At 47.3% G+C, this 18,489-nt stretch overlaps 1 protein-coding gene across 7 annotated transcripts in view; it reads right to left on the bottom strand.

Annotated features, from left to right (window-relative positions):
• The window catches only part of NRP2 (neuropilin 2), a 126,678-nt gene that overhangs the window by 67,476 nt on the left and 40,713 nt on the right, over positions 1 to 18,489 (bottom strand). For all 7 annotated transcript variants that reach the window (XM_060410280.1, XM_060410281.1, XM_012143426.5 and 4 more), the window contains exons 4-7: positions 17,044 to 17,274; positions 15,496 to 15,651; positions 13,374 to 13,543; positions 11,424 to 11,579 (exon numbers count right to left, since the gene is read on the bottom strand). In XM_060410280.1, coding sequence (XP_060266263.1) covers positions 11,424 to 11,579; positions 13,374 to 13,543; positions 15,496 to 15,651; positions 17,044 to 17,274 — 713 coding nt within the window. The remainder of the gene's footprint in view (positions 1 to 11,423; positions 11,580 to 13,373; positions 13,544 to 15,495; positions 15,652 to 17,043; positions 17,275 to 18,489) is intronic.

Raw genomic sequence — 18,489 nt, 5'->3', positions numbered from 1 at the left:
GTTTTTAGACTGTAGGCTTGTGGTTTTCTCCCTCGATTCTTGTCTCTCTTACATGTGCAGTGTTTATGTTGGTGTTAGGAGCCTTGAGATCCCCAAGCACGGGTGGAATAGAGGGAGAGCTGCTATTGAGTGGTGTGCTCCCACTGTTTCTAATCCCAACGTAGAAGGCTCTGGGAAACAGTGAAGAGCAGCACCAAGGCTTAGAACTAATAAACAACGTGGTCTTTGCTTCCTTAGGAACTGTAACTAGGAACTCTGCCATTTGGCAACCTTGAACTTTCTGTATTTCCCATTTGCTAAAGGTCAAACGTCAGAGCCATTACTAGCTCCCATCGATGGTGGCGGTGAAGGCTAAGAGCCATCATACCTTTTGCAACCAAATAAGGGCATGTGGTCTGTTGAAGAGAAACGTAGGGAAAGAGAGGACAAAACAGTATTCAGAGGACCACTGTATTCAGCCGAAACCCCTTGTTCCTGGTACTGAGCCCCCCTATTCCAGGGGAGCACCCCCCTCCAGCCTTGCTGTTTGCTCTGCTCCCCTGGGGAGCCTCTGCTCAGGTCCCCAGGCCGCCAGTTTCCTCCTCTGCTGCTTCGCTGACTGCCGGGAGCACCAAAGCAGGACTGCCTGCCGCACGCATTCCTCCCAGCTTCAGTTCGGCTGCTTCCTGCACGGTGATTGAGGACAAAGAAGAGCAAGAAGACGAAGAAAACGGGCCACAAAAGCAGAAGGAAAGAAGCTGGAGCCAGACGCTTGGGAGAAGGCCGACAGGAAGAAGGAGGTGCCTGAACCTCTGTGATCTAATCTTGGGGAGGAACCACCAGGAGGAGGGGCAGGAGGGCAGACAGTCCAGGCCTCGCCATGCCCGTTCCTTGGCTTCCTTGCCGCTCTGGGGAAAGAGATGGAGGAACCGAATCCAAGGGAAAAAGATGAATCAGTTCTCCTAGAATTCAGCATGAGGCAGAGGCTCTTTGTTTGTTTTTTTGGTTTTGTTTTGTTTTGGCAGGGCAGAAGCAAAGACAAGCCCTCTGCTTATTTCGGACGGGTGCTGTGAGCAGTGGGGGGAGCCCCACTACTGACCTGCTCCCTGAGGATGGTGGTGGCGGCTGTGTGTGGCCTCCATCAGGAGATGCTAAGGAGTTCCAAGGCGGGGGGCTTGGTGGGGGGTTTGATTTGCCACGTGAATATATAATTGGAGTGTTGAGTGGATTTGAACCTTAACACAGCTGCTAATCCACAGCGTACACACCATGCTGGTACCGTTTAGAAACACAGCACGTCTTATGTGTTTTTAATATCCAATTTTATCTTATCTGACCCCTTCATTTCTCAGCCTGGGCAGACAACACCAGGAAACCATTTCTTTCCTTCCTCAGTAAGGAAATGACTGTGTCTTTGGACTGTCTTAGGGAGGCTGGCTGTGTGTGGGCATGGGGAACACACGCGCGTGGGTACGTGTTTGAGGAGGGGGCTGCTCTTCCCATGGATGAGTGTGGCCACAGGCTTGGGTAAGCCTCCTGGATCTCTGCCCACAGTGGCATCAGTCAGTGAGGGAGGCAGGCACATGGGTTATCTACCTGAGGACACCTACTTGGTTCTCTAATTGACCTTCCTTCCACTATTGCTCACTTTTCTCCCACCCCTGAACCAAATGAAGGCTCTTACAATGTGACCCCAAGTAACCATTCCTGTTTCTGAGCCCAGTTTCTTCTCAGTGTCTTGTTTGCCCCTGAGCTTGTGCTTTTAACTACCCTCTATTCTTGGGACCCTTGGCTGACGGAATACCGTCCTTTTTTGGAATGTGGACCATTTTTAAAGTCTTTATTGATTTTGTTACAATACTGCTTCTGTTTTATGTTTCGGTATTTTGGCCATGAGGCATGTGGGATCCTAGCTCCCCAACCAGGGATCGAACTTGCAGCCCCGCACTGGAAGGAGAAGTCTTAACCACTGGATCTCCAACGTGTGCTTCTGCCCCGTCGCTCAGTGGGGTCTGACTCTGTGACCCCACGGACTGTAGCTCCCCAGTCTCCTCTGTCCCTGGGGTGATCCACGCAAGGATACTGAAGTGGGTTGCCATTTCCTCCTCCTCGGACCTCCAGGGAAGTTCCCAATACCAGCTTACTTTAATAAACTTTTTATATACCTCTTACTCTGAGGTGGGCGTAGTAGAAAAAAGTTCAAACACTAAGGCTTGAACCAGGAGCCAGACTCTGTTGTTAATTATCTCCTGCTGTTCTTACTCATTCAGTTGTGTCCAGCTCTTTGCAATCCTAAGGACTGTAGCCGGCCAGGCTCCTCTGTCCATGGGGATTCTCTAGGCAAGAACACTGGAGTGGGTTGCCATGCCCTCCTCCAGGGGATCTTTCCAACCCCAGATTGAACCTAGGTCTCCCGCATTGCAGGCAGATTCTTTACCATCTGAGCCACCAGGGAAGCCCTCACTGTGGGCAAATATCTCTACCTCCCCCAGGCCTCAATTTCCTTCCCTATTAAATGAGGAGATTGTATGGGTTGATCTGTACAGTCCCTTCTGGCCCCTAGATTCTAAGGCTTGCTTCACAAGAGTTTCTCATTTAGAACTGCCCCAGCAGTGTCCACTTTCTAACAGGGCATTTTAGTTACCACTGTCCCTTGTAGCCTAAGTGTTTTTGTGGACAAATGCTGTGGATTTTCATACATTTCAAATAGTGCTCAGACTCAGCACACCTGGTGACTGCTCCACTCAGAGAGAGAATATAACTTGTTGATGTTTTGGTTCAATAACACTTCAAATTATTAATAAACAAAGAATAATAAATAACAACACCTTAGTCCTCACATATTGCCTTGTGCCCAAAGATATCAAAGTGCAATTTATGAAAATCCATTTTTAATGAAACATTAAGCAGTTTCTATTTCTCCAGACCCAATGGATTTATAAGGACTCTATTTTTCTCCCTGCACGGCCCTATTTATAGCTGGTAAATGCTATCATATATTATACATCTTTATGACTTTCTCAATGCTTCTGTGGTTTCAGAATCACCCTTCATATGTTTTCTGAGCAAATTCTCTGAGATGGATTCTTGGCTTCCAGTCGAGGCACTGCAAGGTAAGGAGTTGGTGTGCTTGGGAAATGATGCCAGGAAATTGGTTTCACTCCCTATTCCCTGCCGACTCACTGAATCACTATAGGCAAATCAATAAACCTTAGATACCTTGATTTCTCCTTCAGGAAAATAAAGTAGATAGCAGGCTTGCAAATAGACACTGAACTTTACCAGCCAGCCCTCCCTGCTGGCTCTAGGGCCAGCACTGCAGCCAGGACAGATGTTAGACAGGAAGCTACAGCACGAGTAACAAATAGGTCTCTGTTTAACTGGGAAAATTCAAGCCTTGAGAGCCATTAACTCTCAAGTCCCACCTCGGGGCCAAGAATTTTCAGGCCATAACTTCACAGTGAGGAGTCCACATTGCTGAGAAAACTCAGTGACTTGTCAGCGTATGGCACACCCAGATAGATGTATATAAAATGTGATGATCACATTTTAACATCTGCTTTAAAAGCTGGATGTCACAGATGGTATATGTTTTTGTTAACAAAAAAAAAAAAAAAAAAGTTAATATGGTTGCTTTCCCACCCAAAGGAAAACCAGAAGTGTGTTCAAGGTGATCCTAGCTTTCTAACGAGGTGGGATAGCATTGATTATGTTGTAATTACTAATGTGTGTGTGTGCGCGTGTGTATGTATGTGTGTGTGTGTATATATATATATATATATATATATATATCTGAATATATAAACCTATGTTGAATATAAAGTTCTTCAAGTGCACTTCTGTAAACCAAGTTTGAAAAACAATTCAGGGCACGAAGTGGTTTAGATAATCCATTTGGTGCCTTGCTGAATTCCGAACATAATCCAACACTTGCCAATTGATTCTGGAGACCTTTGGTTTATTTTCAGTAAGACAGAATCTGAAACCGGCAGCACTTCATGGATTTTTTGATTTGCACCTCTGGGAGAGGGGGGCATCTGCCAATTAAATTGGCTGCTATCCAATATCCCAGTTTGGTTATTATCTACAAATCACTCTTCCCCCACCCAGAAAAAGGAAACAACATGTTTCAAACCATGTCTGTGAGCTCATAAGGCATGGACTATGTGAAAACCAAAAAAGAAAAGTATACATGTATGTATATGTATGTATATATATTTATACTCTAAGAAGAAACATCTAGCCAGAAAGCAGCACGTTTGGTTTCTGAGGTCATCTGTCCTTTGTCTTTCCCCCCATTTCTAGTCACAGCCACCACTTCTTGCTGACCCCTCCCAAAGATCTCTTTGAAGAACACGCAGTGACTCAGGCGCCACTGAGAACAGCTACTGTTTCATTGCCTACCTGGGAGTCCTCTTTGAGGGAGGATTCTCTGCCAGCCCTAAGTCTCTCTCCCCATATGCTGTTCATCTCTGCCATCAACATCCGGGTGCCCAGGCAAGTGTAGACACTCAACAGGCTTTGAGCCTCTCGGTGGAGAGACCCCGCACAGGCTCACAGTGTTCCTGGCTGCCTAACCTTCCTCCATCAGGCAGGCCCTTTGGTCCACAGGCACAGACTCTCATTCTGTGCACTGCCTCCCACCTGACTAGGCTTCATTCACTCCGTCTGCGCATGCCCGTCCCTTCATTACCTATAGTGTGACCTACAGTTTACTTCTATTTTGCTGTAAATATGTGAACGCAACTGGCTCCAGGAACTGCACAGAGAGAAAATTTTTCAAAGACAACACAGTGCTGGAGCCCTGAGGTAGAAACTGTGCAGGAGATCTTTTTCTCCTCCCTTTCTTTTTAAAAAATAAATATTTCTCTTCACTAATAAATGTTTCATTGCATCCAAAGTTCTCCTTTTCAATCTACTTGGCACAGACTCTCAAGGAGCAGAACAAAGCCAGCAGAGAAGAGAGGTGGCAGGAATGGAGGGCAGAGAAGGGGGAAAGCAGGAGTACATTTTAAACATTCTTCTCAGGGACCACCGTACTGACCCATCCTCACTCAGGACCAGATGCTGGTCCTCCCCCTCCCACCCGCTTTCCCTTGCATTTTCTCTAAAATCAGCCAGCGGGGCTACACAGGGAAACAAACGGTTAATCAATGGATACCATCCTGCTTAATTAATTTGCTGCACCAAACAGGCAAGCGTAGCGGTGGGGTTGGGGGGCCTGCTGCACTCGGGGAAAATGATGTTAAGGTAATGGACTTTTTTTTCCTGTTTGTAAATCTTGGTCCTGACATTTCTCTCTTAAATCTCTTCCTTAAAGACTATAAATTTTTTTTTTAAGCTGCTTTCATTCTAGTGAATGTGGGAACTTAGCCAGATACAGAATCAGAAGCGATGTCTCTCTCCTGTATAAATATATATCTATGAGAGACACTGAGAAAGAGAATTTAAGGGCAGGAAGGGATGGGGGTAGGGCAAAGAAATTCCCTAACCACCAAATGCTCATTTACCACCATGATGCCCTCCTATCTCCTCCTCCTTTACTTTAGGGCTGTTTTTTATCATCAGGCAGTATTGCTGATATGCAGGAGAAGACGGAAGAGCAAGAGCTTGTGGGGTGTAGGGCAAGGAAAGCCGATTTTTTTTTCTGGGGGTGGGGGGCAGAGGTGGGTAGTATGTACACATCCCCATCTGTGTGTGCCTTGAGGGGCCCGTTAGATTTACTGAGGGATCAAGTTACCCCCATCGAGATGCCGAGCCCTGGAACACAGCATACTAACAGGATTAGGGTTTCAGGATTTGAGACAGGAAAGCATAAGGGAGGAGAGGAGCAGAGGACAGCTCAGGGATCGGGGGCTGGAGGAGAGATGGGATGCAGGAGAGTGGAATATCAGAGCCATGAGGGTGTACTCCCATGAAGGTGGGGCAGAAATAGACATTCTACCTGGGTAGGAAGGGCCTCCAACTGAATACCTCCTGAAAGGACACTGCCACATTATTGAAGGAGGCACTTTTAAATCTCCAGGTGTGGAAAAGAGAGCAAAAAGTGTGCAGGGAATGAGGTTGCTAAATCTACCTGCGAACTGTACTCCTTTTCCAGAAGAAATCTCAGGAAATCACAGAGCAGGGAACCGGTGACAGCAAAGAACCCGACAGTCTACCTGGCAAAGTGCTCACCCCACTGCTCATCCGGAGATGCCTGGGCTTTTGCCCAAGCAAAATCACAGCACCATTTCACATTTCCTGCTGTCTGCTCCGTCCCATTGGCCGTGGGTCTGGAAAGCACGAGGAATTTAGCATCAAGGCTATAAGCGCCATGGAGGCTGGCCTCCAGTCCCGGAGACAATTCAGCACCCATGGGAGTTGGGTGAAGCCAGCCATGGGGGCCTGATGGAGAAAAGGTTCCAAGCTTATGTATAATGAAATTTTCCCTGCAGCTTCCTAAGTGGAGAGGCTAAAGGTCTGAGCTCATCCCATGGCAAATGGATAAGGGACAAACTTAATTACCATGGGCCCTCGATTCTTCTTGGTTATAATTGAGAGGGGCAGATAAACTGGGGGACTTGAATTCGGAGAGGACATCAGCCCTCTTTTGAACATACATGATCCTGGATGATATAATCATATCCATGACTTCTAAAGTTGGATGTCCATTACTAGCTGATGGTTTGAGTCATTGTCTTAATATTATACACAATAAGTAAAATTACTACAATAAAAGGGAAAGGGAAAGCCAGTCATCCGCCAGGAGGCTTCAAAAAAAGGTATATATGTATTTTTTAAAAAACCCAAATTTTCATTGGAGGAAAATTGCATTCCTAACTGAAGCCTGAGGGGTGCGGTTTATCTGTGGCAGCTCACGTACAGGCCCCATCAGATGCACGGAGAGGTCTGGATGACTTATCAGGTCCCTTCCAGACCTACGGTTTTAAGAGAGGCAGATAAATATCCCATGGGGCCTTGTTACTTTTAAAATTGATAACTTGCTTCTGCTCAAGAAGAGCTCTGTGGGTCTAATACATTAATTATATCTGTAGAGAGCCTTCCATCTATGGATCCCAAGGTGCTCTGCCTACAGCAAAAAAGGCACCGTTCCATTTGGGCCAGCAGAAACTCTGAGGCACGGAGCTGCAAAGAGAAATCTCCAAGGTCACGCAGTGCATCACCTGAGAAGGTCTGAAGAGAGACACCACATGGTTCTAACCTTTAGCCAATTAATTTGGGGGGTATGTCTTTCCTTTTAAGTTTCTGAAAGCTTCACAAAGGGTTTTAAATTTCTTAGATGGCTCTCACAATGATTTGTTTTAATTTGGAAAATAAATGTAGAACTGAGGATTTTTGAAGTGATCAGGAAGTGGTTATTTGTTATGAAGGGATGTGGCCAAAGTGACTTCATTCAAGCTACAGCTCAGGATTCTTATGGTGGGGCCCCAGATCCAAAATGATGAGCCCAGTGCCCTCAAAGCACAACTTGCCTTCATATCTCCACGAATGTGCGCCTCTCTTGAACTCTGGATAGAACAATGAGGAAGCCAATTTCCCTCTGAATGCAAGATGGTGAGCCACAGATTATGAGAAGACTGGTCTGAACTCAAAGCGTGGTGACCAGTGCCTTCCACAGGGACTCCACAGTTCCCCCAAGTCCCTGCGGCAAATTACTTTGCCCGAGAGCTTCAGTTCCACAGTCTGAAACACTATTAAATTCTGAAGCAAATAAGCTAGTGCATGAGGGTTCTCCGAGCCTTCTTGGAAGTCATCATTACATTAATAAGATTGAACTTAGTGCATTTCTGCCACTCATTATGGGTAATTTTGAAAACTCTTGGACCCAAACCTTACCCAATCCCTGTCCTCACCCTTCCATCCTCAATCTGGCCATCAGGATACAGGTAACACCCAATAGACTTTTTCTTTTAGTCCAAATTTCTTTTGAACACATCAGAACAGCCCAGCAACACTGTGACTAAGAACAAGGTAACCAGAGTGACATCAGCAAGAAAGATGCTCACATGTACCAAATAAAGGACCAGTGAAATTAGAGGCTTTTGCTAAGACCTGTAAGGGCATGGCCTGTGTCCTCCTGGCCTGACAGCAGCCTCTGTCTCACTGCTTCCAGTGCAGACTCGCAGAACCAGCATCTCAGAGGTGAGCAGGAGCCTAGCCAAGGCCTCGTGCCTTCCAGCTCCTTCCATCTTTCTCCATGCCCCTCCCTTGGTTTGTGTGTACATAATTGTGCCTATAATTATAGACATACATACCAACTCTCCACTATTGTACTTACAATGCTATGTCTGTGTTTGGGGTTATTAATACAGCTGGTGAAACCAAAGGCAGTAGTTTTATGCTTGTGGTTTCTGAAGAAATATATGTGAAGCAATTTGTATAATCTAAGGGAGTGCACAGGCTGGCTATGGGCTCTAACAGGTGGAAGAGCTCTCTGTCTTGTGGTTATGCAGTAAATATGCATAAGAAGGTCCCCCGTAGGAAAATCATAGGTTCCATTTTCTATGGCATGTGGAGTTGGATAAGGGTTTGGGGATGTGCTGTACACATGGCCTGTGTAACCGGGCTGCATTTTGCCTGGAGGATCCTTGCAATATCCCCAGCAACAGGGTAATGCCTTTCTTATCCGTAGCCTCACCGTTACCTATTGGATGGAAAGGCCTAAGAAGAGGCTGCTTCCAGGCTGTGGGAGGTAGGAAAAGAGCTCTTCAGTTAGTCCCCCTCACTTCCTAGCCTCAAGGAAGTCTTCCCCTCATAGGCTCAGGCCTTGCCTCAGCCCAGTCTGGGTTCAAACTGTAGACAGTGTTTTGCAAGGGACTAGCACAGCCATCCCCCACCACCCTGAGTGCTCATTAATCTTGTTTTCCTCCAACTTCCCCAATTCCCTGGCCTTTGGTATACCGCACTGGTGTTGACAGAGACCAGGGAATTGAAATCAAGTCCCCACATTTCTGCCCCAAACATCACCATCACCTCCTTGCACACCCCGTGCACTGGGTCCCATATGCAACCCCTCCCAACTGCCCACAGAGCAGAGCCCACTGCTGCCTCCAACTCTGTTGGGCTTTGCTCACAGGTCCTGCTGGCTGAATTCTGCTTCTGAGTCCACTTAGCGCCAGTGTGCTTGGCGCGGTGCCCACCATCCAGCAGCTACAAAAGGAAACAGTGGTAGTGTCCTGGGTCGACGAAGCCTCTCCCCACACTGCCCCCTGGTCCCCTCCTCACCCCACCTCCCCTTCATGGCATCAAATCAAACTGCAGCAGACTTGACAAATCTATTTGGCACGGTTCACTCAACTATTTCAACCCGAACAGCCAGAGAGCTGCGCTGACACACCATGAACGGTGCAGAATCTGCACATTAAATACAGGCATCTGGGAGCAGATCTGATAATGAAGGAGCAGCAGAGATCATGCATGGACTCAAGGACCCGGAGATCTCCTCCCTCGCCCGCCACACCCGAGGAGGGACAAGGGAGCACAGGGAGGGGGCAACGCTTGATTGGCAGCCTTTCCATTCTTCTGCCTCTTTCTAGGTACCAAGAAGGAAATTACCCCGTGGTTTCTAGGGAAAGAAATTTAGTCATGGGTGAGAAGAGGAGGCAAAGAGGAGAGAGAAAGAGAAAATAAAAGAGATGAGAATGTATCCGGTATGAAAAAGTGGAGAAGAATGGTTCTAAAGGAGTCCAGAAAGCTACATTTAATTCTCAGGAATATCTTCCCTGCAGAACCAATACCAGGGATAAAGCCAGGGAGGACAGCATTCTATCAAAATGTGCAGTGCTAAGGTATTTCCAAAAGCAGATTTCCTACAAATGGTGTTTTAAATAGCATCCCAGTCCATCTGCGTGCTTTTAAAATCGGCTTATGCTACAGTATCCCTCTGGCCAGCGCTGCTTAGTCATTGAGCCTGGACAGGGAGGTGGTTAGGGTAACCTCTTCCTCCTCCCCTGTACCCACCCCAAGCCAGCTGCTGGCCCTTGCCTGCCTGGCTGAATTTCTGGGTTCCAGCAGTTTCTTATGGAAAAGGGAGGGTGGAGAGAGAGGGCATGAGAAGGAGCGGGCTGGGATGAGGACTTCGTCCACAGATCTCCCAGCACCCCATGCCAACTCTGGCTTGCTGTGTCCAAGTCACATTTAACTCTCCCTGAAACAAAAGCAGGCAATGAGAAACCAGACCTGCTCGACACATCAAGATGCGGAAGTCTTTCAATTGCTAAGTCTCTCACTTTCTTTATCTATGAAATGGGGAGTGTGTGTGTGTGAGAGAGAAGAGACCTGGTAATATCTAGAAGCCATGATTTCAGATGAATGGTGCCATGTTACTATGGCGATCTTAATTTTTAAAAATCCACTCCTTTAAAAACTCACATTTCCCGAGTGAAGCAGTGCCAACATTATAGTTTGGGATTTTCTGGGCCCAAGGTTTCCTGTTACAAGAGCAAAAGCAAGCTGCCTTGGGGCAGTGACGCAGGCTGAGGGCATCTTGTTTGCAAAAGACCTTCGGCCTCTCAAGGTTGGGCCACCTGTGTACCCTTTTGATAACTCACAACCTGACAGACAGGGAGAGAGACACTCTTCCTCACTCCCCAATTCCATTCAGAGAAGGATGAGCATTCTCCTTTGAGACCCAAGAGTCAGCCCACAAAGAACAGTGCTCCTGCCCTGCCCAGGTGAGACCACTGGCCATTTCCAATAAGCCTTTTCATGCACTGAGTCTACCTCATAACCAGTATATACATTGCCAGGGCCAGCTGCAGACCTGATCACTGCCAGAATGCCACGTGTTGTAAGAAAGCTGAGACCAGACATTCATCCATATATACAACAAAAGCCTCACATCACCCACGAGGACATGCCTGTGGGAGCCCCAGACGCTGAAGGCACCAGCCTTGCAGATTCAACGCCTTACTGCCAAGCATGACTGCCAGTTCAGATCTCACCCCCGACAAACCGAATTTCTCCTCATTATTTATTGTCCTCTTTTTCCTTCGGGACGTTGTGATTCCCTCTTGGGATCTGTGCCCTTTTATTTCCAGACCTTGGTAACTCCCCGAACTGCAGTTTCCTGAGGTTTTGTGACTGTTAATGCAGTACGTGGAAGGGACTCAGGCCATCAATGCTCAGTGGATCCTGCGCAGGGAGACACGGGCCAGAACACATTCTCTCCTTCATTTGCAGTCAGAGAGCACTCTGCAAGCTCTTTCTCTCTCTGCTGTACAAGACACGACAGCAGCCAGGCTGTCGGAGAAAACAGTGTCTTCCAATCACTTTAGCATAAGAAAGAATATTTTCAGGGCCAGCGTCTCCGGTGCCTCCATCAATTACTGGAGCCCTGGGGAACAAGGCTGCCTTGTCCGTGTGGGGTGGGTTTGCAGCCCCTCTTGACCCACCGCTCCTGCTCCGCCCTGCGTGCCACTGGGGTGGGGCCATGGGTTTACCTTGTGGTTCTTGCCGTGCCGGTACACCATCCAGTCCTCACCATTAGTGCTCACTTCCAGCTTGTAGGATTTGACATAATAGCCATTCTGAGTTTCTCTGGAAATCGCTCCCTGCGTTGCAATGGCTGTGAGCACAGTTAGAAAGCGTAGGTCCACCTAGAGAAGAAAGGCGAAGAAGGATGGGTGTCTTGACTTCCCACACAGGGCAGCATCTGGGCTTTCCTTCATAGGACACCATTACAGTACTTGACCCCAACCCGTGTCTGTGATTCACTCACAGGTATTGGTGGTCAGTATCTGTCTGCCTCCACTAGAGAGTTAAACTCGACATATTTGAACTACACTGGACACCTCTGAAACTGTAGCTTGAGTTTTATTTCTTTTTTTTTTTTCAAATTTGAACAGACAGGACGACTGTTTATCTTAAAGGAATCACTGAACATCTAGAACTATGACCCCTTTTTACTTAACCATGACCTGCCTTGGATAGTGAAAGCGGATGCTGTTTTACAGGAACAATGGCTAAATCCAATCCACTCCACTCCGATCCAGCCTAGCTGCCAAAGTCTCAGCTCAGCGCTGTTTCTCCTCCCCTCAGTCCCTCACTCCATTGTGTATTTAGTTGCTTGGGTCACCTAGGGGTCAAAAGGCATGTAGAGTCTGCCCAAGCAATTAGGCTTATGGACCAAGTGCTGACCTTTTGTCCGACAAGGAGGATGGCCAACATTTTGAGCCACCTTCCCTTCCACAACACCAAACCCATTTGGAAATTGCTAGGTGTCATTCCTTTGCAGGCCACAGTGTTTCTTAACAGCAGTCTCCCTGTGATCAAAATTGAGTCAGCACGCCCTGGTAAAATTTGATTCAGTAAGCATTTATTAGCTACTTAATATGTGCTCAGCATGATTAAGTGTTCTAAAGAAGCACACTGTGTTGTATACGTGTATGATAAACAAGTGGAGAGCAATAGGAGAAAGTATATGATTAGGACTCAAAACGAGGACTACAGTCAACGGAATGCTGGCTGTCAGTAAGAACTTTCTGGAAGCTTTGCTAGATGAGAAGGATTATTGGAGAGGAAGAGAAGAGAGTGACAGATGGCCTTAGGGTTGGGCTGTTAGAGCTCATTCTGTGGAATGCTCTGGAAGTTTCTAAGGGGTCTTTCTCCCTTTCCTGTCATCTGCTCAGTTACGTCCTTCTCAGAGCAGAGGCTGCTAGGACAGGCTAGCATCAGAGCTAGGACAGGCTTGTCAGCAGGTCACAAGGCTACCTGCCATGTGTCATGAAAGCAGTCCTTGCTCTAGCATGGAACCAGCGGCTTGCCCTCCCCTGGGGACCAGCACTGGACTGGTGTGTAGAGCAAGGAAGGATTACTCCACAAAAGCTGCACGTCTTATTCAGAAGGAAAGCAAAAAACAATAGTCTGCAAAAATGCTGCAGGGCATCCACGCGATTGGAATTTCATTCCTGGTAGTGATAATTTCCCACGTGGTCTCCTGATGGCTATCGGCAAAACCTTCCTGGCAGGGCTCCCTCCAAATAGCAGAGATCACAAAAGGTTGCCATGCTTCTCAGCCAGCCTGCCCTTAGGAAAAATGCCCCCTACGTCCTGATGCCTCCCTCTGCCAAGAATGAGGATGCTCTGGAACTGTTTATAGAAGTTGCTTGGATATCTACAGTGAAAGGGCAAACACCCTCCCAGCCCAGCAAGTCCACCAGGGACTGGTAATCTTCACAAAGGCAGGGCAGTGTCCATCTCATCCTGGCACTTAGCACAGTGCCTGGCGCTGTGTTTGTGCCTAGAATATGGATTTCTTAGGATGGATGGATGAGAGGAGTTCTCAGTTATGTTATGCTTAATTTCTTCATGTCCTTTGTGGACTCTAGTGAAGAAGCCAGCTGCCTCACCCACCGAAGCACACACACTCTGCACAGCCTCTGAGTCAGTACCTGGAGATACTCCTTGCTGGAGTCCAAGTTGGGTGTCCAGCCATTGTCATCGCCATGGAGCCGGCTTTGCTGAGGTGTCCACCTCCCATCAGAATACGAAGATGAGGCACTGATCTGTTCATTAGCAATTCGGCCAGACTCCATTCCCAGAGGGACATTGCACTGAAAGTCTGGCGGGTAGAGATGGTCAAGGGCAGAGGTTAGGTCTCTCAGCCTTAAACCCCCAAGACCCCCAAAATGCTGCTCCCTTCAAGCGGTAAGTCCTTTCAGGCATTCCTTCATCTTAAAGACCTAATTCTACACTCAACATTTTACAAACAATGATGCCAAGTCACAGATCTTGATAGCCCCTCTTGGTCTGAAAGGAACTAAATTTGATCTAAAAGAAATTGGGCTGTGGATAAATAAGAATCATCATAGAAATTAAAAATACAATCTAAAGCACAAGAACTGTTAGTGCTGCAGGCTACGGATGCTCACAAACTCCAGATGCACCATTATTGAAATGACAGGTAAACGTGTGATAGACTTGGGTGGGCTGATGCATCGTGGGAAGCCTGCTTTATTAATAAACACCCAGGAGGCACTTTTGCTTCTTTCTTTTACTCAACTGTCTCATGAGTTCTGGCACCGAAGATAGACACTGCAAAGCAATAAATACCTGTCTTTGGGGGTCCTCTCTGTGAGTACACGTGTGTCGTTCTGTATTAGCTTGCACCACCTGTCTGGGCAGCTGGGCTCGGAAGTCACCTCCTCTGGCCTGTGCTGTCAGTTTAATTGCTGCCCTTCCCATGATCCCACAGACACTGGTCAATAGGTGTGTGTGCGCGTGTCAGATAAGGACCAGCAACCTCTCTCAGGTATCAAACCTACTCTGCCGCTCGGTGACCACACTGACCACCTGCAGAACTCGGTTAACTCACAATACAGTTTTCTTGTCTCTCAACCTTCATGAGCTCTTTGAAGAAAAAACAAAACCCAGAATGACACCCATCCCTTGGCCAGGCTGCCGTGTAGTAAACTGTCAACAGCCATGGCAGGATTCGCCCAGCTCCAATCATCCTCAAAGTGTGCCTCTGGTCATTCACGTGATCGTTTAGGTTTCTCGGGGAAAATGACAGCACATCTGAAGTCCACGTCCAAGAGGAACTGATTCAAAGATATAGCTCGGAGCAAGAGACTGATGGTCTGGATGGCAAGGCCCATGACTGCTGGGGGCTGGACTAGATTTTCTATGCTTTTCATAGTGCCCGTTACACAGCAGAAGCTCAAAAAACTGTGTTTATTGGCAGAACAAAGTGAAAATCCAGCAGTGTACCAGCCTAGTGAGAGAAACTCTAGTCAGGCCCAGAGAGATTTCATGTTAAAACATATGTATATAGAGAGAGGTTTAAAATTTCTCCATTTCTGAGACTTCCCCGGCTGTCCAGTGGTTAGGGCTCTGAGCTTCCAGTGCACGGGGTGTGGGTTCAATCCTCGGTTGGGGAACTAGGATCCCACATGCACAGTGCGACCAAAAAAAAAAAAAAGTTCTATTTTTCTGACAATGGTCACTGAGACTTGGAGAGTGAGGAAAATGACCCCAGACGGAAAGAAAAGCATATGCATGTGTGTTAAGTTGCTTCAGTTGCGTCTGACTCTTTGCGACCCCATGGACTGTAGCCCACCAGGCTCTTCCGTCCATGGGATTCTCCAGGCAAGAATACTGGAGTGGGGTGCTATTCCCTTCTCCAGGGGATCTTCCTGACCCAGGGATCGAATGCACATCTCTTGCATCTCCTGCAGGTGGATTCTTTACCACTAGCACCACCTGGGAAACCCCCAAAAATAGCACATGGGGGACTCAATACAGATATCTTAAGTACTCTCCCTTTCATTCTGAGACTTAAGATGGTCCTGTGACTTTCCCTGGGAATAACTAATTCTTGGTATACATACTTTTTCTTTAAAGAAATGAGCACCCAGACTGACATTTATTCTATTTTCATTCATCTCTGCCCAGCAAGAAGCTACAGCTCTCTTCCCTTGAGGTCCGACTTCCCCCCTCCTTCTTTTGCAGAGATCACCCTCACGGCAAAAGACATGGGAGGACAGATCCGAGTTTCCCAGCCAGCCAACTCACTCTCCAGCGGCTCTTGATGGACCAGGTAGTAACGTGCAGAGAAGCCGTCCTTGGCTACCGCCATGTCCGTGTGAAAGGTCAGAGAGAGGATCCCCGTGGCCGAACGGAGTTCAGAAGGTGTTTTGGTCCCACAGTATTTGCCAATCAGGGGTCCAACTGGACAGGAAGGACAAAGAGAGGTCACAGACTTGAACACGCCAGACCTCAATCTCCATACATTCTCCCTTCCCATAATTCCAAGTCATTCAACAGAGCATCACTCGGGATGCCTTGGCACAAAACAACCAGAGACACTGTTTCAGAACAATGCCTAATATTTTTTTCCTGCACATTAAGCAGTATTTTCACTGACCTGGCTTCATTCTGTTTTCATAGCCCTGCGAGATGGGCTGGAAAGGTATCATTATAATGCTTGTTCCACAGAGGAAGAAATTGAGGTTTGGAGAGGGCACATGACTGTTCATTGTGCATACTGCCAGGAAATAGCAGAGCGCGGACTCCAACACATTTCCTGACTAAATCTTACGCTTGTCTGAGGAAATGAAATTGCTTAGACATCGAGTATCCCTTACAGTGCAAAATACTTAGAATGATGATAGAAGTGAAAGATGAGTTTCCTCACCAATACTATATACCCAAGACTCATGCTGGTCTCTACATGAGAAGCACAGGTGCCTCTTGGCTTTGGGGGATGAAGTCTTTTTTTAACATCTATGACCATAGTTAGTTAGTTAGTGTTAGTTGCTCAGTTGGGTCCGACTCTTTGCGACCCCATGGACTGTAGCCTTCCAGGCTTCTCTGTCCATCAAATTCTCCAGGCAAGAATACTGGAGTGGGTTGCCATTCCCTTCTCCAGGGGGTCTTCCTGACCCAGGGATCAAACCTGGGGCTTCCACATTGCAGGCAGATTCTTTACTGTCTGAGCCATGAGGGAAGCCTGTGACTATATAATTAGTAATAAAATTATATATAATGATGATAATAGCAGCTAATCTAAACAGATATTAATAAGACACAGAAAGGTTAAGTAACTTGCTCAAGGTTGCAGAGCTGCTAAGATCAGAGCCACAGTTCAAACTTAGTCTGGGCTCTCGAGTCCTATTTGGACATAGAGAGTGGTCACTGAGTCACTTTCTATGGAGCAGAAGAAAATATGACTTATAGGTTTTCTCATCCTCATCCAAGTATCTACTCAGTCTCCTCCTATGCTTAGTCACTCAGTTGTGTCTGACTCTTTGCGACCCTATGGACTCTAGCCCGCCAGGCTCCTCTGTCCATGGGGATTCTCCAGGCAAGAATACTGGAGTGGGTTGCCATGCCTTCCTCCAGTTTCTTATCCTTCTGCAAAGAAGTATCCCCAAGCGAGGAAACTGCCTTTCCACAGTTTTTCTGAAGTCATCCTTGGTGAAGGATAAGAGAAAGTCATCGTGGGTCACAGATAAACTCTGAGGAGCTTTAACATCTTTGTTCTCTGTTTTTTATTGCCACTAAAGCAATTAACAGGCAATGAAGCTACTGGGAAGGGCCTGGTGAGGCGCCATTACTCACCATGGGGGATGCCATCCCAGATGTCCAGCCAATCGTATTTGCAGTCTCCCTCTCCCACCTGCAAAGGGTCATGCTCCAGGTCAAAGGTCAAGAACTGCAGGATGATCTCCATCTTGGGTTTGGCCAGGATGGTGAAAGTGCAGTCCAAGTTGTGTGGGTACTTGTCGGGAAACCCGGGGGACTCAATGGTCCCATTTGGGCTCGTGAAGTTCTTTGAACAATCTTCAGAGCCTGTAGGTGAAAGAGAAGCAGAGCCTTAAGAGAGTAGAAGAGGATGCCTTTCTCTGTTGTGTCTGTCACATGGGTTATTTAAATGTTTGGGCCCAAATTTCCTTACTCAAGAAGTTTTTGTTTCCACTGGAGTGGCCCTTGAAGCAACATACTTTTCACATCCACATTTCAAGCCCTTAAGCCAGACCATCTTTAGGGGAGAAATTAGGGAGGCAAGCAGGCTTGCTCTACATATTAGAGTAAGAGCAGCAATTAAGGATTTGGGAGGAGGGGTGGTGCAGAAAGAAGCATGTGTGAGAGACAGAGAGGGAGGGAGAGAGAAAGATGGATTCCCTTGAAAAGAGGAACAGAGTCTTCTTTCTCAGTTACTCAGCTGCTTGCTCCAGAAATGTAAGTTATTTCAATCCTTAAGGAAGGCTTGCTGATTGCCAGCAGGGGAAACAATGTGACCCCTTATTTACTGCTGACCTCAACACTAGCCCCTATTGTACCAGAGCCAACTTGGTGCCCCCGTCTCCCTCCAAGATCCAAGGTGCCTCAGGGGAGGGGCAAAGGGGAGCTCGGGTCTCATTCATGTCATGACTATATTAAAACGAGCGGCTCTGTAGTGGCCAGACAATGAACAATTGAGGTTTGCAGCCGGTGGATCACAGCAGGGTTTGGGGATGTTAAAGGCCACTCCTGCAGAAAGTTTGGAAAAAATGTGGCAATGCATTGGCATTTGGACGGCTTTTGGCTCTTTTGTGGTGGGGATGGCCTTGTTTCTCCCCCAAGCTCTTGTGTCTGCTTTCTCAGGACTGATGGAGGCGTCTTCTTAAATGCCACACACATTCGGCTTGGACCTCAATGGGAGCTCGTAAAAGGATTACAGCTCCCCTCTGCCCTAATGCCTCTAGGTGGAGTCACATTAAAAGGGCCCTCATGGGGCCACCACTTGCCAGGGCGGGCCTGGGACAGTCCCAGGACAGGAGCAGGGCCCAGGGAGCTGCTCGGAGCCAGAAGTTTTGCAAATTACCGTGATGAATGTAAACGCTGCACAATTAGAATTGATTTCATTATGTTCTGATTTTAAAATTTAAAAAGGGAGCAGGATTTACGAGGAGAATAACAGGCACTCTAAGCATAAAGAAAAAAAACAGAGAAATACTAGATAAACCAGGTGTTTACTGGCAGGAAGTGTCCTCTGGGGATCCCACTGAAATATAACTGTGTGAT

The sequence above is a fragment of the Ovis aries genome, chromosome 2, assembly GCF_016772045.2.
Source record: "Ovis aries strain OAR_USU_Benz2616 breed Rambouillet chromosome 2, ARS-UI_Ramb_v3.0, whole genome shotgun sequence".
Taxonomy (NCBI): Eukaryota; Metazoa; Chordata; class Mammalia; order Artiodactyla; family Bovidae; genus Ovis; species Ovis aries.
The sequence above is the reverse complement of the archived record's forward strand: the minus strand, read 5'-3'. Positions and strand labels throughout refer to the sequence as shown.